At 45.2% G+C, this 20,753-nt stretch overlaps 1 protein-coding gene across 2 annotated transcripts in view; it reads right to left on the reverse strand.

The window, feature by feature from the left end:
- The window catches only part of LOC135520035 (zinc finger protein 236-like), an 88,773-nt gene extending 86,706 nt beyond the window's left edge, over nt 1-2,067 (reverse strand). For both annotated transcript variants that reach the window (XM_064945348.1, XM_064945347.1), the window contains exon 1: nt 1,966-2,067. In XM_064945348.1, the coding sequence (XP_064801420.1) occupies nt 1,966-2,017 (52 nt within the window). In that variant the 5' untranslated portion in view covers nt 2,018-2,067. The remainder of the gene's footprint in view (nt 1-1,965) is intronic.
- Between the last annotated feature and the right edge of the window lie 18,686 nt (nt 2,068-20,753).

Raw genomic sequence — 20,753 nt, forward strand, 5'->3', positions numbered from 1 at the left:
TAACATATTTTGTTTTGTCGACAATTGATTTTGAACCATTTCATGTGTCTGAAGGTACAAACTCTGCCTTCCTGGCATGCCCGGAGAGCAAATCAAGTGCCCTATAGGCCCAACGCTGACCAATTGGATGGCTAAGATTAGTGTCTGCAGTAACATAGCAGGCATAAAAGTAAGCTACAGAAAAGTCAATACTGTGAGATTTCAAAAACTTTTAAAGCCATTACTAGAGACTGTCAACGAATACATCAAAGAGCTGCCGTTTTTATGAGTGAGTCCTTGTTTTTACTCCGCACTGTCAAAAACTTTTATTCAACACTTTTATAAGCCATAAAATGTAGGTTCTTCCTACTTCCACTCGTGCTACAACCAACACTGAATTGTAATGAGTAGGAAATTGTATCAATAGACTTGCATTATTATTAGCAGCTCGGGTCTTTAATTATTTTTCTATATCGAGGAATATTTCACTTTCTCTGTTCATAGGAGTAACATGAATTTGTGCATGAAGCAGACATAATGCGATGCGACTCGAGTTTCACCATCAACTGGAAGACTGTCACTTTTTGGTCAGTGTCAGGGGTGGAAAGGGAGTGGAGGGACATTGAGAGGCAGACCCTAAGTCTGCCCTCTCTCCACTGAGACTGGCCAGATGAGAGACCTCACTCAGCTGTACCTCAGAAGTAATACAACAACTGACCCTTACTGGTGTGATCCTATAGCTTACCATATATATATATATATATATGATTATTTTTAATGGTCCAAACAACAATGCATTGGCAGGGAAATTCAAGCAATGTGGTGATAATGTATTGGGCCTATAGGCTAGTGCACAAACCTCATTGCTACAGTACTGTTTTTAATAGGCATAGGCTTGCATTTTTAAGTCATGTTCAAAACAAATCTGGGTGGTAGATCTCGCCTTGCATTTTGACTCAGAAAAGTTTGGTGACCAAATGCACTGAACAAACCCACTGAATATTCCTGGGGTGTAATCATCACAACATTTGAACAAAAACTAGCGTTTCTATTGGACCGGATCAGCTAATAGGGATGGACCTACCTGAATCTGACCAATAGAAACGCTAGTAGTAATGATTACACACCTGATGGCCTAGCTGGTAGAACATACTTTACGCTCGCTCGTTCCTTGGACGAGTTAGTAGGCTGTCATAAAACTAAAACGTGGAAAAATTCTGATACTATAGCTAGCTTGTCTCACTAACGTTACTACTCTTACGATACCAGCTAGCTAACTACCAGTTGACTTAATTCTGGCATAGGGATATTCTTCGTTTTTTGGGGGTATTACAGCTGTATAACGCGCTAGTTAGCAATATGATGGCAAATAACTTTAACTTAGCCACATGTATAAAACCCATTCTCTTCTGATCACTCAACCTGAGTTGGATGCTAACTAGCTAACTAATGTTAGTTAACTAGGGTTAACAGTAGTAGTTATAACTCGCTGATGTGGCTATCGAGCTGCAGCGAACTGAGACCGGATGGTGAAACACTCCACTTTCTTGATGGTTTGGCTAGCCGAGTGACATCTAGCTAGTGGTATCCTCGCACACAAAAAAATAAAAACAAAGGCTAGCCTGTTACCCAACTGCCTAGCACCAACATGCTAACACACGAGTCAGAAAAACACATCTAACTGACGTTACTTAGCCAAATTCTCTATATTTGACAGGACTCTACGGGAACTACTGCCTCACTGAAGTGTAAATTAGACTGAATCTGGATAAGTAGAGCCACCGAAATGTTATTAATATCATTCCGCCTCAATCACTACTTTACAGTACAAAGCCATGGACACCCGGAATACTATATCCGGGGACTATATACACTATACTCAAGTGAGTTTATCTCAGCTACGCAGCAGCTTGTCCATTCATTACGAACTTGTGTAAACAGCATGGCTGCTGCCTTTTTTTATTCGTGATATTTTGGACTGATTACCTGTTCCGTCGTTGGTTTTATCCCTCAGTTTGCGAGGCCGGCCCCGCGGCATAGTTCCAGGTTTCAGGGCGGGTGTACTGTGAACGATTTGGGTTTCAAAATGGCAACTGCCTCACCACGAGCACTTCGCGAACACATGAACTCTTCAGTGCGGTAGTAGTGCACGTCTAGCCTAGGCTACTTGTTGTGAGGCTCCGATGCATGGAGGAGGGAGACATCTAGCGTATATGGATATGCATTGTCTCAAGGAGAAGCAGGAGTGTCATCAAATTCTTAATAAGAATAGGGAATAAAGTCTCTTTTTTTCTTTATTTTTTAAGAACTGGTTCAATAATCATATCCTGCGTGTGAGTCAACTTTTTAATGCAGAAGGATTGTTACTCAATTATGAGACATTTTTAAAAATCTCCTTACAATATCCCGGCAACACCTACAGAGTTCGCCATAGTCTTTGATGCTATTCCATCTGGAACTCTCATGTTGTTTAGAGGTGTAGCCAGACTTCTTCTTGACCTACCCTCGCTTAATCCACTCTCCAAAAGGGAAAATATCTTTCTCTTTGCTCCCTCAGAAGAACAGATCTATATGTGCTTTATTTCAAATGGACATTGTATCCATTCCTTATGTCACAAGTTACTGGAATACATTGGTCACTAATATATGTTGGGAAAAAATTGGGTTATTGCCACACAAATATTTGCTTGTTAACAAGGTCAAAGAGGTCTCTTTCAGAATGATCCATAAGTATTACCCTGCGAATCATTACCTGAAGAAACTCAAAAAAGACATTAACATTGATTGTACTTTTTGTGTTGAGCATCCAGAAACAGTTTTGCATTTATTTTGGCATTGTCTACATGTAAAACAATTATGGAAAGATATTCACAGTTTTATAATTGTTAATATGCTTGATGACTTTTGTTATGGGAGAATGTGCTGCTCGGTTTCCTTTACTATAATAAAGATAAAGAAAAACAATTTTACCTCAATCTAATTGTGATAATGGAAAAATGTCATATTCATAAATGTAAATTCACTAATAAAAAACACCTCTGTGTTTTCTATAAGGATGTCGAGCAGTACATTAAGACCATTTTACATTCTTCTAATAAGAAAGCTGTAAAAACAATCAATATGGTTGTTTCTTTTAAGGTCTTTGTATAATCTGTAATTTGTTGTACCCCCTAGCATATGTTATCTATTCTAAAAATAAGAAGAAGAACGAATTCTTTTTTTAAAACACTGTAAAAGGAAAGGGGAAAGTCGTCGATCACGTGACACCATTCAAATCAAAATCAAATTGTATTTGTCACATGCAACTGGTGTATACTTTTAAAAGAAGAAAAAAAGAATAGAGGCCATTTTTTTTCCATGTCCAATGACCGCATATAATTAGGCACTTTTATAAAGTAGGCACAATTCCTGTTCAAAATCATGCAAGAAAAAGCAAGGATGGGCTGGGGGGAAAGCAACATTGAAGCATTAATACATGTATTAAGATGTATTATCTTCCTGTAGGCTAATGTGGTCTAGGCCTACCTGTTCCTGTGCCATGATTATGGCATTGGACATGTTATCCTCATAGGATTGTGGGCTACATAGTTTCCGTGATGCAGTACATGTAAACTCAATTCAATTTTATGTGGAATGTGATGAGCTTTAGAACTAAAATGCATAGCCTATAGGGATAGCCTATATCCCTAAACCCTGTTCACTGCATATACTGTATATAAAACACTGATATGCATCACTGACTGTACCCTAACTTGTGATGCAAAGATTTACCAAATATGATTGTTGTCACGTTCTGACCTTAGTTCCTTTGTTTTGTCTTTGTTTTAGAATGGTCAGGGCATGAGTTGGGGTGGGCAGTCTGTTTGTTTGTCTATGTTGTATTTTGCGTTTGGCTTGGTATGGTTCTCAATCAGAGGCAGGTGTCGTTAGTTGTCTCTGATTGAGAATCATACATAGGAAGCCTTTTCCCACCAGTGTTTTGTGGGTGATTGTTTTCTGTGTCTGTATTTATTTAGTTTTATTTCACCTTTATTTAACCAGGTAGGCAAGTTGAGAACAAGTTCTCATTTACAATTGCGACCTGGCCAGGATAAAGCAAAGCAGTTCGACACATACAACGACACAGCGTTACACATGGAGTAAAACAAACATACAGTCAATAATACAGTTTAAACAAGTCTATATACGATGTGAGCAAATGAGGTGAGATAAGGGAGGTAAAGGCAAAAAAAGGCCATGGTGGCAAAGTAAATACAATATAGCAAGTAAAACACTGGAATGGTAGATTTGCAATGGAAGAATGTGCAAAGTAGAATTAAAAATAATGGGGTGCAAAGGAGCAAAATTAATTAATTAATTAAATACAGTAGGGAAAGAGGTAGTTGTTTGGGCTAAAAAAATGGTTGGGCTATGTACAGGTGCAGTAATCTGTGAGCTGCTCTGACAGTTGGTGCTTAAAGCTAGTGAGGGAGATAAGTGTTTCCAGTTTCAGAGATTTTTGTAGTTCGTTCCAGTCATTGGCATTGTATGTTCCACACGGAACTGTTTCGGTTTTTGTTTGTCTTTCAATTTCTTATTTTGTATTTTTGTGTTCTGTGATTTTGTTCATTAAAACATGGCGAACATGTACCATGCTGCATATTAGTCCGATCTCTCATACTCCTCGTAAGAGGAGGACGAATCCCGTTACAATTGTGACCTTTCATGTATATAAGGCTATAAATTCGATCTGTTCTGATAACAGAGTGACAGATTCACACTATCAAGCATGTTTCAGATAAACATATGGTCCTGCACATAAACTATTTGTCTTATCCTGGCATAGGTCTCATAGGTCTACTCTAAAATCTGTATGGCAAGTCTATCACTGAACAGAGGGAGGGAATCATCCCAACAGGCAGCATCACTACGCAGATGTTTGGGATCCTACCAACAGCCACCGTCCCTGTTCAGAGGGAAGTGATCCTTCCAGCAGCCAGCGTCCCCTGCGAAGAGGGAGGAGATCATCCCAACTGACAGCATCACTCCACAGAGGGAGACAGGCAACAAGCATCACTGTGCATAGTCCCTGTTAAGGAGGGGATTCTCCCAACAGGCATTGTCCCTGGTCAGAGGGAGAGGATCCTCCCAGCAGCCAGTATTTCTGTGCCGAGGGAGGGGATCCTCCAAACAGACAGCATCACTGCAGAGGCAGGGAATCCTCCCAACATGCATCGACCATGTGAAGAGGGAGGGGATCCTCCCAGCAGCCAGCGTCCCCTGCGAAGAGGGAGGGGATCCCTTCAACAGGCATCATAAATCTGCCACCTCCCATCATCACCATGGTATGAACAGCGTGTGATGCTGGAATGAATACTCCACATGGAGATTTCTATTCCAGGAGAAAAGGTAGTTTAATCTTGAGCTAACAGGCATTTTGCACTGTTTTGCTATGGCTGTATTCAAATCAAATTGTATTGGTCACAAACACATGGTTAGCAGATGTTATTGCTAGTGCAGCGAAATGCTTTTGCATCTAGTTCCGACTGCAGAAATATCTACAAATCTAAGTAAAGGAATGGAATAAGAATATATACATATACATATATGGATGAGCAATGACAGAGTGGCATAGGCAAGATGAAATAGATGTTATAAAATATAGTATATACATATGAGATGAGTAATGCAATATACGTAGACATTAATAAAGTGCCATTATTAAAGTGACTAGTGATCCATTTATTGAAGTGGCCAATGATTTTAAGTCTGTATGTAGGCAGCAGGCTCTCTGTGTTAGTGATAGCTGTTTAACAGTCTGATTGTCTTGAGATAGAAGCTGTTTTTCAGTCTCTCGGTCCGAGCATTGATGCACCTGTACTGACCTCGCCTTCTGGATGGTAACGGGATGAACAGGCAGTGGCTCGGCTGGTTGTTGGCCTTGATCTTTTTGGCCTTTCTGTGACATCGGGTGCCTTAGGTGTCCTGGAGGGCAGGTAGTTTGCCCCCGGTGATGTGTTGTGCGGACTGCACCACCCTCTGGAGAGCCTTACGGTTGTGGGTGGTGCAGTTTCCGTACTAGGCTGTGTTTCCGGTTCCGGTTGGAGCGAGCGGTCGCATCTACACTTCGGTCCGCAGGTAGTATAACTTTTCATTACATTTCGTTATAGTACAACGGTTTGATTTGTCTAATCTTAGCAATTTCTTCTTAGCTAGCTACATAGCCGTCTTTGTATCAACGATAATTGCATAATTATCGTATTTCGTCGTCCTAACGTATCTGCCCAGCAGCTAGCTAAGCAGCTAGCTAACATCCACTGTCCACCAGCACTGTAGAAACTATTACACTCAACTGAACGACTCGATTAGCGTAGTGTCAGCTAGCTACATAGTTGTCTTCGCTGTCTTCGTATCCAAGATAATTGTGCAGTTTAGAGTGTGTAGACCTAGAGTGATTATCTTAATTTACCGAGGTTAGCTAGCCAGCTATTTGTCGTCCTTAACGTAGGAAATGCTGCTAGCTAGCTAGCCAACAGCTAGCCAACCTCTACCGAATTGAACTCCAACTACCCGGTCAACATTCCGCGTCGCTCCACAGGTAGTATCACATTTTCATTTCACTTCATTACAGTACAACGGTTTGATTTGTTTGATCGTAGCTAGCCAGCTACATAGCCGTCTTTGTATCTAAGACAATTGTGTAGTCTAGAGCGATTTTCTAGGTTAGCTGGCCAGCTATTGTCGTTCTTTTAACGTAGCTAGCCAGCTAGCCCCGAATAGCAGCACTGTAGTAACTATTACAGTACAACGGTTTGTTTTGTTTGATCGTAGCTAGCTAGCTACATAGCCGTCTTTGTATCTAAGACAATTGTGTAGCCTAGAGCGATTTTCTAGGTTAGCTGGCCAGCTATTGTCGTTCTTTTAACGTAGCTAACCAGCTAGCCCCCGAATAGCAGCACTGTAGTAACTATTACAGTACAACGGTTTGTTTTGTTTGATCGTAGCTAGCTAGCTACATAGCCGTCTTTGTATCTAAGACAATTGTATAGCCTAGAGCGATTTTCTAGGTTAGCTAGCCAGCTATTGTCGTTCTTTTAAGGTAACGTAGGCAATCAACCTGCTAGCTAGCCAGCTAGCCCCCGAATAGCAGCACTGTAGAAACTATTACACTCGACGGAACGACTTGATTAGTGTAGTATCAACATCGCAGCCACTACCAGCTAGCCTACTCCAGCAGTACTGTATCATTTCAATCATTTTAGTCAATAAGATTCTTGCTACGTAAGCTTAACTTTCTGAACATTCGAGACGTGTAGTCCACTTGTCATTCCAATCTCCTTTGCATTAGCGTAGCCTCTTCTGTACCCTGTCAACTATGTGTCTATCTATCCCTGTTCTCTCCTCTCTGCACAGACCATACAAACGCTCCACACCGCGTGGCCGCGGCCACCCTAATCTGGTGGTCCCAGCGCGCACGACCCACGTGGAGTTCCTGGTCTCCGGTAGCCTCTGGAACTGCCGATCTGCGGCCAACAAGGCAGAGTTCATCTCAGCCTATGCCTCCCTCCAGTCCCTCGACTTCCTGGCACTGACGGAAACATGGATCACCACAGATAACACTGCTACTCCTACTGCTCTCTCTTCGTCCGCCCACGTGTTCTCGCACACCCGAGAGCTTCTGGTCAGCGGGGTGGTGGCACCGGGATCCTCATCTCTCCCAAGTGGTCATTCTCTCTCTCTCCCCTTACCCATCTATCTATCGCCTCCTTTGAATTCCATGCTGTCACAGTTACCAGCCCTTTCAAGCTTAACATCCTTATCATTTATCGCCCTCCAGGTTCCCTCGGAGAGTTCATCAATGAGCTTGATGCCTTGATAAGCTCCTTTCCTGAGGACGGCTCACCTCTCACAGTCCTGGGCGACTTTAACCTCCCCACGTCTACCTTTGACTCATTCCTCTCTGCCTCCTTCTTTCCACTCCTCTCCTCTTTTGACCTCACCCTCTCACCTTCCCCCTACTCACAAGGCAGGCAATACGCTCGACCTCATCTTTACTAGATGCTGTTCTTCCACTAACCTCATTGCAACTCCCCTCCAAGTCTCCGACCACTACCTTGTATCCTTTTCCTCTCGCTCTCATCCAACACTTCCCACACTGCCCCTACTCGGATGGTATCGCGCCGTCCCAACCTTCGCTCTCTCTCCCCCGCTACTCTCTCCTCTTCCATCCTAGCATCTCTTCCCTCTGCTCATACCTTCTCCAACCTTTCTCCTGATTCTGCCTCCTCAACCCTCCTCTCTTCCCTTTCTGCATCCTTTGACTCTCTATGTCCCCTATCCTCCAGGCCGGCTCGGTCCTCCCCTCCCGCTCCGTGGCTCGATGACTCATTGCGAGCTCACAGAACAGAGCTCCGGGCAGCCGAGCGGAAATGGAGGAAAACTCGCCTCCTGCGGACCTGGCATCCTTTCACTCCCTCCTCTCTACATTTTCCTCCTCTGTCTCTGCTGCTAAAGCCACTTTCTACCACTCTAAATTCCAAGCATCTGCCTCTAACCCTAGGAAGCTCTTTGCCACCTTCTCCTCCCTCCTGAATCCTCCTCCCCCTCCCCCCTCCTCCCTCTCTGCAGATGACTTCGTCAACCATTTTGAAAAGAAGGTCGACGACATCCGATCCTCGTTTGCTAAGTCAAACGACACCGCTGGTTCTGCTCACACTGCCCTACCCTGTGCTCTGACCTCTTTCTCCCCTCTCTCTCCAGATGAAATCTCGCTTCTTGTGACGGCCGGCCGCCCAACAACCTGCCCGCTTGACCCTATCCCCTCCTCTCTTCTCCAGACCATTTCCGGAGACCTTCTCCCTTACCTCACCTCGCTCATCAACTCATCCCTGACCGCTGGCTACGTCCCTTCCGTCTTCAAGAGAGCGAGAGTTGCACCCCTTCTGAAAAAACCTACACTCGATCCCTCCGATGTCAACAACTACAGACCAGTATCCCTTCTTTCTTTTCTCTCCAAAACTCTTGAACGTGCCGTCCTTGGCCAGCTCTCCCGCTATCTCTCTCAGAATGACCTTCTTGATCCAAATCAGTCAGGTTTCAAGACTAGTCATTCAACTGAGACTGCTCTTCTCTGTATCACGGAGGCGCTCCGCACTGCTAAAGCTAACTCTCTCTCCTCTGCTCTCATCCTTCTAGACCTATCGGCTGCCTTCGATACTGTGAACCATCAGATCCTCCTCTCCACCCTCTCCGAGTTGGGCATCTCCGCGCGGCCCACGCTTGGATTGCGTCCTACCTGACAGGTCGCTCCTACCAGGTGGCGTGGCGAGAATCTGTCTCCTCGCCACGCGCTCTCACCACTGGTGTCCCCCAGGGCTCTGTTCTAGGCCCTCTCCTATTCTCGCTATACACCAAGTCACTTGGCTCTGTCATAACCTCACATGGTCTCTCCTATCATTGCTATGCAGACGACACACAATTAATCTTCTCCTTTCCCCCTTCTGATGACCAGGTGGCGAATCGCATCTCTGCATGTCTGGCAGACATATCAGTGTGGATGACGGATCACCACCTCAAGCTGAACCTCGGCAAGACGGAGCTGCTCTTCCTCCCGGGGAAGGACTGCCCGTTCCATGATCTCGCCATCACGGTTGACAACTCCATTGTGTCCTCCTCCCAGAGCGCTATGAACCTTGGCGTGATCCTGGACAACACCCTGTCGTTCTCAACCAACATCATGGCGGTGGCCCGTTCCTGTAGGTTCATGCTCTACAACATCCGCAGAGTACGACCCTGCCTCACACAGGAAGCGGCGCAGGTCCTAATCCAGGCACTTGTCATCTCCCGTCTGGATTACTGCAACTCGCTGTTGGCTGGGCTCCCTGCCTGTGCCATTAAACCCCTACAACTCATCCAGAACGCCGCAGCCCGTCTGGTGTTCAACCTTCCCAAGTTCTCCCTCTGCTGTTTCATGAAGTCCACGATCATCTCCTTTGTTTTGTTGATGTTGAGTCAGAGGTTTTTTGCTTACACCACACTCCAAGTGCCCTCACCTCCTCCCTGTAGGCTGTCTTGTCGTTTTTGGTACTTAAGCCTACTACTGTTGTGTCATCCACAAACTTGATGATTGAGTTGGAGGGCTGCATGGCCACGCAGTAATGGTTGAACAGGGAGCACAGGAGGGGGTTGAGCATGCACCGTTGTGGGGCCCGAGGGCTGTGGATCAGCAAAGTGGAGATGTTTTTTCCTATCTTCACCACCTGGGGGGCGTCCCGTATTGCACAGGCCGGGGTTGAGACCCAGGGCCGCTAGTTTAATGATGAGCTTGGAGGGTACTATGGTGTTGAAGCAATATTTTGAATAGTGTAGTAGTGTGGTGGCAGGTAGCCTAGCGGTTAAGCGCGTTGGGCCAGTAACCGAAAGGTCACTGGTTTGAATCCCTGAACCGACTAGATCTGTCAATGTGCCCTAGAACAAGGCCCTTCACTCTAATCGCTCTGGATAAGAGTGTCAGAGCCTTGGGAAATTGCAAAATGTATCCCCCCAGAAAGCTAGGCCTTTGACTTTCACCTGTAATTGTTTATTTATGTCTGAGAAAAACAAACTTTTCAACCATATGATCTAGTACATAATGAAAGCATAATAAACCATATACAGATATGATAATATGATTGTATATTTATGATGTGAAAGACCAAGCCATTTCATACTTTATAATATATCTATATATAGATCAGTTTTCGGGAACATCTACCCCAAATATTAGGCTTCCCATTTTGAATCCACGGGTGACACCTTGTGTGACCATATGGTCTCGATGTGACCTGGCACTGTAAAATAGGTTTCAAAAGAAACTGGCTATAGGGGTATACTACAAAAGAAGCTAGATTTCCGCAGGCGTTTATAAAGCTAGCCAGCTTCGTGTAGCTTCACATTCCCGCTCAGGCTTCATCTGTACGACAACTGTGGATATTGCTCGTCTGCCTGCCGCTTGTATCTGTGCATGCCCATGTTGCACGTGGCTGGTCAAACGCCGAACTCTGCCCTACACAATAATATAAATATAATTACTATCGGGATGCATAATTGCCATGGTTTACTGTTGTGATGCATAGTTGCCATGGTAATTTGCAATATCCAGTCAATGAGCCATTATGGACTATGTACTAATACTACAGATTCAAAACAACATTCTCATCATGACAGCATTATCTCCCAAAGCAATTACGGCATCCCAAATTTAAAAATAATTGAAATAAATATATATATTTTTTATTTAACCTTCATTTTATCAGGGAGTTATACTGAGATCAAGGTATCTTTTACAGATGAGCCCTGAATTAAATATATTACAGAAAATACACACATGAAATTATCCATACAAAATGCAAGCAAAAATAAGAACATGGTCATAAAAAAACACATTCATTGTAACGGCGTTCTTCGTTTGTTGCAAGAGAGTCGGACCGAAATGCAGCGTGTTGGTTACTCATGTTGTTTAATGAAACAAATGACGAATACATGAAAATACTGAGACAAAATACAAAACAACAAAACGGAACGTGAAACCTAAGTACAGCCTATCTGGTGAAACTACACAGAGACAGGAACAATCACCCACGAAATACAAAGTGAAACCCAGGCTACCTAAATACGGTTCCCAATCAGAGACAACGAGAATCACCTGACTCTGATTGAGAACCGCCTCAGGCAGCCAAACCTATGCAACACCCCTACTCAGCCGCAATACCAATAACTAAAAAACCCCACTACGAAATACAACAACATAAACCCATGTCACACCCTGGCCTGACCAACTAATTAACGAAAACACAAAATACTAAGACCAAGGCGTGACAGAACCCCCCCCCCCCCCCCCCCCCCCAAGGTGCGGACTCCCGGACGCACCTCAAAACCATAGGGAGGGTCCGGGTGGGCGTCTGTCCATGTTGGCGGTTCCGGCTCGGGACGTGGACCCCACTCCATAAATGTCATAGTTCCTCCCCTTCGCGTCCTGGGATGATCCACCCTCGCCGCCGACCATGGCCTATTAGTCCTCACCCAGAACCCCACTGAACTGAGGAGCAGCTCGTGACTGAGGGGCAGCTCGGGACTGAGGCAGCTCGGGACTGTGGGGAAGCTCGGGACTGAGGGGCAGCTCGGGACTGAGGGGCAGCTCGGGACTGAGTGGCAGCTCGGGACTGAGGGGCAGCTCGGGACTGAGGGGCAGCCCAGTACTGAGAGAAAGCCCAGCACTGAGAGGAAGCCCAGTACTAAGAGGAAGCCCAGTACTGAGATGAAGCCCAGCCAGGCAGTTGAATCCGGCAGATCCTGGCTGACTGGCGAATCTGGAAGAGTCTGGTTGACTAGCAGATCTGGAAGATTCTGGTTGACTAGCAGATCTGGAAGAGTCTGGTTGACTGGCAGATCTGGAAGAGTCTGGCTGACTGGCAGATCTGGAAGAGTCTGGCTGACTGGTAGATCTGGAAGAGTCTGGCTGACTGGCAGATCTGGAAGAGTCTGGCTGACTGGCAGATCTGGAAGAGTCTGGCTGACTGGCAGATCTGGAAGAGTCTGGCTGACTGGCAGATCTGGAAGAGTCTGGCTGACTGGCAGATCTGGAAGAGTCTAGCTGACTGGCAGATCTGGAAGAGTCTGGCTGACTGGCGGATCTGGAAGAGTCTGGTTGACTGGCAGATCCTGGCAGACTGACGGCTCTGGCTGCTCCATGCTGACTGACAGCTCTGGCTGCTCCATGCTGACTGGCGGCTCTGGCTGCTCCATGCAGATTGACAGCTCTGGCGGCTTCTTGCAGACTGACAGCTCTGACTGTTCCATGCAGACTAACAGCTTTGGCAGCTCCTTGCCGACTGGCAGCTCCTTGCAGACTGGCAGCTCCTTGCAGACTGGCAGCTCCTTGCAGACTGGCAGCTACTTGCAGACTGGCAGCTCCTTGCAGACTGGCAGCTCCTTGCAGACTGGCAGCTCCATGCAGACTGGCTGCTCCAAGCAGACTGACAGCTCTGGCTGCTCCATGCAGACTGGCAGCTCTGGCTGCCCCATGCAGACTGGCAGCTCTAGCTGCTCCATGCAGACTGGCAGCTCTGGCTGCTCCATGCAGACTGGCAGCTCCTTGCAGACTGGCAGCTCCTTGCAGACTGGCAGCTCCTTGCAGACTGGCAGCTCCTTGCAGACTGGCAGCTCTAGCTGCTCCGTGCAGACTAGCAGCTCTAGCTGCTCCATGCAGACTGGCAGCTCAGGCTGCTCCGAACAGGCAGGAGGCTCCGGCAGCGCTGGAGAGGAGAAAGGCTCTGATAGCGCTGAACAGGCAGGAGACTCCAACAGCGCAGGAGAGAAAAAAGGCTCCGACAGCACAGGAGAGGCGAGGCGCACTGTAGGCCTGATGCGTGGTGCTGGCACTGGTGGTATTGGGCCGAAGACACGCACAGGAAGCCTGGTGCGGGGAGCTGCTACCGGAGGGCTGGGGTGTGGAGGTGGTACTGGATAGACCGGACCGTGCAGGCGCACTGGAGCTCTTGAGCACCGAGCCTGCCCAACCTTACCCGGTTGAATACTCTCGGTCGCCCTGCTAGTGCGGCGAGGTGGAATAGCCCGCACTGGGCTATGTAGGCGAACCGGAGACACCGAGTGCAAGGCTGATGCCATGTAAGCCGGCCCAAGGAGATGCACTGGGGACCAGATGCGTAGAGCCGGCTTCATGGCATTTGGCTCGACGCTCAATCTAGCCCGGCCGATATGCGGAGCTGAAATATACCGCACCGGGCTATGCACCCGCACTGGGGACACCGTGCGCACCACTGCATAACACGGTGCCTGCCCGGTCTCTCTAGCCCCCCGGTAAGCACAGGGAGTTTGCACAGGTCTCCTACCTGGCGTAGCCATACTCCCTGAAAGCCCCCCCCCCCCAAGAAATTTTTGGGGCTGATTCCCAGGCTTCCATCCACGTCGCCGTGCTGCCTCCTCATACCAGCGCCTCTCCGCTTTAGTCGCCTCTAGTTCCTCCTTGGGGCGGCGATATTCACCAGGCTGAGCCCAGGGTCCTTTTCCGTCCAGTTCTTCCTCCCATGTCCAATTCTCCAAGTGGTGCAGCCTCTCCCACTGAAGCTGCTTCTGTTGCCTCTCCTGTGGCTCCTGCCTGTTTACACGCTGCTCGGTCCGTGTGTGGTGGGTGATTCTGTAACGGCGTTCTTCGTTTGTTGCAAGAGAGTCGGACCGAAATGCAGCGTGTTGGTTACTCATGTTGTTTAATGAAACAAATGACGAATACATGAAAATACTGAGACAAAATACAAAACAACAAAACGGAACGTGAAACCTAAGTACAGCCTATCTGGTGAAACTACACAGAGACAGGAACAATCACCCACGAAATACAAAGTGAAACCCAGGCTACCTAAATACGGTTCCCAATCAGAGACAACGAGAATCACCTGACTCTGATTGAGAACCGCCTCAGGCAGCCAAACCTATGCAACACCCCTACTCAGCCGCAATCCCAATAACTAAAAAAAAACACTACGAAATACAACAACATAAACCCATGTCACACCCTGGCCTGACCAACTAATTAACGAAAACACAAAATACTAAGACCAAGGCGTGACATTCATCAGTAATAAGGTCCTCAAATTTAAAAACATTTTGAAGATTGTCAAAAATGTGGTCTGGTAGAGGGTGATGTAGATGTTGGGGTTAGACCCCAGTTGCCAGTAGAGGGAGTCCACATGATTTTGGGGAATGACTTGGCAGGTAGTAAGGTGTGGGCAGATGGCAAACTAAACATCTGTTGGAAGCAACCTTCAGTGTCACTTGCAAAGGAATCGCCGGATCAAAACTGTATGTCTCCTGAGGTATTTCCAGTTTGTGCGGTTACCCGCGCGGCCTCTCGTAAGGAGATTGAGAGTAAGCCAGAAAGTATTGAGTTACCAGTCAAACTCCAGACAGAACAGTTGCTCCAGACAGAACAGTCTCTAGTTCTAGAGATTCATTGATGGCTGAGCAAAAGGCCGATACTAACTTGGCTGATCTGTTTGATAAAGTTGTTAATTTGGTGGAGGGGGGAGAAGAGGAGGACGTTATAAGGGTTTCGGATGAGGTCTTACAAGGTCGGTTGAAAAACTCCCAGACTTTGCAAAACTCTGGGGTTTTGGTAGATCATTTAGACTCTGAGAAATGTGATGCATTGGTAGCTCTTATTAGAAACGACCCTGTTTTGTTTTCTGACACCATCGCAAACCCACTTAATTGAGCATGATATAGACATCGGAGATGCTAAGCCTATCAAACAGATTTTATCGTGTATCTGAGGAGAAGAGATTGAAACTGGAAACAGAGGTGCAGTATATGTTGGACAATGGTATTGAGGAACCATGATGTTCGAAATTGGGCTTCAACCTGTCTTTTGGTCAAAAAGTCTGATTCCACTTTCAGACCTTGCACTGATTATAGAAAAGTTAACAATGTTACTAAAGCAGACCTTTACCCTCTTCCTAGGATGGAGGACTGTATTGATCAAGTTGGGTCAGCAAAGTATGTTAGCAAATTTTATCTTTTAAAGGGATATTGGCAAGTACCCCTTACCAAAAGAGCTTGTGAGATTGCTGCCTTTATAACTCTGTCTGGTTTGTTCTCTGATACAGTGATGCCTTTCGGCTTGCGGAATGCTCCAGCCACCTTCCAGAGGCTAATGAATCCAGTGGTCTCAGGTCTGGAAGGGTGTGCCGTGTATTTGGACGACGTGGTCGTCTACTCCTGGGAGGAGCATGTTTGGAGAGTGCAAGCCCTGTTCGAAAGACTGGTGTGGGCCAGTTTGACTATTAATTTGGCAAAATGTGAGTCACATACCTAGGCAAGGTTGTTGGTCAGGGTTTTGTCTGTCCCGTGGAAGCCAAGGTCCAGGCTGTGAAGCAGTTCCCACAGCCTCCCACAAAGAAAGAACTGATGCGCTTCCTGGGAATGGCGGGCTACTACCGTGCTTCGTAAACTTTTCAGTAGTAGTGTCCCCCCTGACCAATCTGTTTATCTGGTCCACCCAGTTTCAAGAGGCATTTGATGCACTTAAGGCTCTTTTGTGTTTGGCACCTGTATTGGCAGCACCAAATTTTGGGAAACCTTTCAAATTGCAGGTAGACGCCAGTCAAATCGGTCCTGGGGCTGTGCTTCTCCAGGAGAATGATAACAATGTTGAGTGTCCAGTTAGTTTCTTCTCCCGGAAATGTAATAAGTATCAGAAAAACTATTCTGTAATTGAAAAGGAGGCTTTAAGTCTCATTTGGGCTTTACAGCACTTCGAGGTCTATGTTGGTTCTGGTTTGACCCCTTTAACTGTGTTCACTGACCACAACCCACTTATTTTTCTGAGGTCCCTACAAAATCCCAACCAGCTCCTGATGCGTTGGGCTTTGTTCTTGCAACCATTCAACCTTGATATTAGACACATTAGCGGTATGGATAATATCATTGCTGACGCTCTGTCCCGTGCTCCTTTAACCTAGTTTGTATCTTCTCTCTGCTGACCCCTACGGGCTGTCTGCTCCTCTTTCCTCTTAAATTGCTCCCCAGGTACCAGGGCTGCCGCGTTTGAGGGGTGGACAGTCAATTGGGGGACATGGGGCTACTACTAGGAGCCAGGACTGGTATCTTTTGTTTGGGGGGGGGGATTTGAATTGTTTTGAAAATGTTGGAGGAAGTTGGGTTGAGGGTGGGATCCTCATTTTAAGGAGGGGGGTGTCATGGCTCCTCTGCATTGCAGGGGCTGTTCCTCCTGCAGGCAGAGGAGGGTCGTTAGTGATTGGAGTCACCTGGGATCAGAGTATTTAAACGGTCACTAATCACCTCTCTCTTCGCTCCTCCAGGTATGAACCTGTTTTGTTTGTTCTTTTGTAGTGTTGCATAGTTTTTACTCAGTCATTCACACACACAGATTCACGCATCCATACACTTTACATTATGATACTTCCACACCTCATTCCTTTGTATTAGTTTAAAGTTAATAGTTTTGATTACAATAAAGATTTTTTTTAAATTAGACTATACCTGTTTGTTCGCATCCCCTCATTTTTATTCAGGCTATGAGCCGGCCTGTGACAAGATTGTTCCATAAAGAAGGTGCAAGAGAACCACAAGCTGATTTTCCTAACTCAGTAGAGACCAAGGGAATTTCCAGAATTAGCCATCCCTGAGACCTTGTGTGATAATTCCTACTGTATGTCCAAAGTTTAGTAATGATTTTAGATACAGTGGGATGTTGTCAAATGGCTTCAACCTAAGTGACATCAGAGGGCCAACCAACTTTCTGGTAGAGAATTCAGTGATGATTACTAAACTTGTTGCCCGTAATAAAGCACAGTGTGCTATGATAAACTGCATCTAACGGCTTTAATGAAGTGGCAGTTGCGTTCATGTAGATGGTTTCGCCATAGTCTAGGACCGATAGGAACGTCGACTAAATAATCTGCTTTCTCCTATTTAGCGAGGGGCAGGATTTATTTCTGTAGAATAATCCCATTTTCATTCTCAGTTTAACTAATTTATCAATATGCTTTTTAAAAGACAGCTTTTCATCTATCCAGATACCCAGATATTTGTAATCACTGACACAATCAATATGGACACCATCCAAAGTGCATGTGCTTAAATCATCAGACTTGTTTTTTGGTGCACTAGAGAACAACATATACTTAGTATTACCTGCACTCAGTACAAGTCCAGATTACAATTTTTACAGACAAGTCAATATTAATGTTAAAGTACAGGACCGAGAATCAACCCCTGAGGGACACCTTTCGTAATATCCTGGAAAGCTGATTTAATACCATCAGTAGCTGTTCTGTCTGTCAACCTCTGAATTAGCAGTGAATGATCAACAGTTTCAAAATCCTTTGACAGGTCAATGAAGAGGGCAGCACAATGTTGCCTTTTATCCATACCCTCAACCACATGTATAATCAGGGATGCAGCTATGAGTAGTGCAATGACCTGGTCTAAAACTCACTGATGTACATTTAGAATACATTTCAAGATAAGAAAGATCTTAGCTAAGAATTAATCAAGGATTGTAATGTTTTAGCTAGGCAAGAAAGTTTAGAAATAGGCCGATTTAATTATTTATGTCACACGGTTCACCACATTTGTGAAGGGGGAGTACATATGCCGCCTTCCAAACCTTGAGGATAGTACCAGATATTATCGTCAGATTAAAAATATGGGTTAATGATTCAGCAATCGGGGGGCAAATAGCTGCAGCGAAAATGGATCAAGCATATCTCCAGTGGATTTAGTTTTTTAGATCAATGTGTGTATTCTGGTTTATGAACACAACCAGGAGCTCAAATTTCTTGAGCATAAATATTTAAAGATTGGGATGCCAGGAAATTTGATTTGACTTTTTTTTTTTTTTTACCTTTAACTAGGTAAGTCAGTTAAGAACAAATTCTTATTTACAATGATGGCCTACCAGAAGGAAAAAGGTCTCCTGCGGAGACGGGGATCTCAAAATAAAAAATAACATAAAAATATAGGACAAAACACACATCACGGCTAGAGAGACACCATAACACTACACACACAAAGAGAGACCTAAGACAACAACCTAGCATGACTGCAACACATGAAAACACAGCATGGTATCAACACAACATGGCAGCAGCACAACATGGTAGCAGCACAAAACATGGTACAAACATTATTGGGCACAGACAACAGCACAAAAGGCAAGAAGGTAGAGACAACAATACATCACGCGAAGCAGCCACAACTGTCAGTAAAAGTGTCCATGATTGAGTCTTGAATGTAGAGACGGAGATGAAACTGTCCAGTTTGAGTGTTTGTTTCCAGTTCGTTCCAGTCGCTAGCTGCAGCGAACTGAAAAGAGGAGTTACCCAGGGATGTATGTGCTTTGGGGACCTTTAACAAAATGTGACTGTCAGAAAGGGTGTTGTATGTGGAGGATGAGTGCTGCTGTAGGTATCTCAGATAGGGGGGAGTGAGGCCTATGAGGGTTTTATAAATAAGCATTCTACCGGTGGGTCTTGCAACAGGGAAACAGAGATGACCAGTTTACAGAGGTGTATAGAGTGCAGTGATGTGTCCTATAAGGAGCATTGTTGGCAAATCTGATGGCCGGATGGTAAAGAACATCTAGCCGCTCGAGAGCACCCTTACCTGCCGACCTATAAATTAGGTCTCCATAATCAAGCATGGGTAGGATGGTCATCTGAATCAGGGTTAGTTTGGCAGCTGTGGTGAAAGAGGAGAGATTACGATAGAGGAAACCAAGTCTAGATTTAACCTTAGCCTGCAGCTTTGATATGTGCTGAGTCGAAGGACAGCGTTCCATCTAGCCATACTCCAAAGTACTTGTATGAGGTGACTACCTCAAGCTCTAAACCCTCAGAGTTAGTAATAACACTGGTGGGGAGTGGGGCATTTTTCTCCTTTGTTTTGGAGGTGTTCAGAACAAGGTTAAGGGCAGAGAAAGCTTGTTGGACACTAAGAAAGCTTTGTTGTGGAGCGTTTAACACAAAATCCGGGGAGAGGCCAGCTGAGTATAAGACTGTATCGTCTGCATATAAGTGGATGAGGAAGCTTCCTACTGCTTGAGCTATGTTGTTGATGTAAATTGAGAAGCATGTGGGGCTTAGGATCGAGCCTTGGGGTACTCCCTTGGTGACAAGCCGTGGCTGAGACAGAAGATGTTTTAACTTTATACACTGCACTCTTTGAGAGAGGTAATTAGCAAACAAGGCCAATGACCCCTCAGAGATACCAATACTCCATAGCTGACCCACAAGAATAGAATGGTCTACCGTATCAAAAGCTTTGGCAAAGTCAATAACATTGCTTAGAATACAGACAGTACCAGTCAAAGGTTTGGACACACCTACTCATTCAAGGGTTTTTCTTTATTTTTTACTATTTTCTACATTGTAAAATAATAGTGAAGACACCAAATCTATGAAATAACACATGGAATCATGTGGTAATCAAAAAAGTGTTAAACATATCCAAATATATTTTAGATTTGAGATTCTTCAAAGTAGCCACCCTTTGCCTAGATGACAGCTTTCCACACTCTTGACATTCTCTCAACCAGCTTCTTGAGGTAGTCACCTGGAATGCATTTCAATTAACAGGTGTGCCTTGTTAAAGTTCATTTGTGGAAATTCTTTCCTTCTTAATGTGTTTGAGCCAATCAGTTGTGTTGTGACAAGTTAGGGGTGGTATACAGAAGATAGCCATATTTGGTAAAAGACCAAGTCCATATTACGGCAAGAAGATCTCAAATAAGCAAAGAGAAATGACAGTCCATCATTACTTTAAGATATGAAGGTCAGTCAATCTGTAAAATGTCAAAAACTTTGAACGTTTCATCAAATCCAGTCGCAAAAACCATCAAGTGCTATGATAAAACTGGCTCTCACGAGGACTGCCACAGGAAAGCAAGACCCAGATTTACCTTCTGCTGTAAATGATAAGTTCATTAGAGAGTTACCAGCCTCAGAAATTGCAGCCCAAATAATGCTTCACAGAGTTCAAGTCTCAATATCAAGTGTTCAGATGAGACTGTGTGAATCAGGCCTTCATGGTCAAATTGCTGCAAAGAAACCACTACTAAAGGACACCAATAATAAGAAGAGTCTTGCTTGGAAACACGAACAATGGATATTAGACCTGTGTAAATCTATCCTTTGGTCTGATGAGTCCAAATTTGATATTTTGGGGTCCTCAGTGTCTTTGTGAGATGCAATGTAGGTGAACAGATACTTTTTTTTGCA

The sequence above is a fragment of the Oncorhynchus masou genome, chromosome 29 (genome assembly GCF_036934945.1).
Source record: "Oncorhynchus masou masou isolate Uvic2021 chromosome 29, UVic_Omas_1.1, whole genome shotgun sequence".
Lineage (NCBI taxonomy): Eukaryota > Metazoa > Chordata > Actinopteri > Salmoniformes > Salmonidae > Oncorhynchus > Oncorhynchus masou.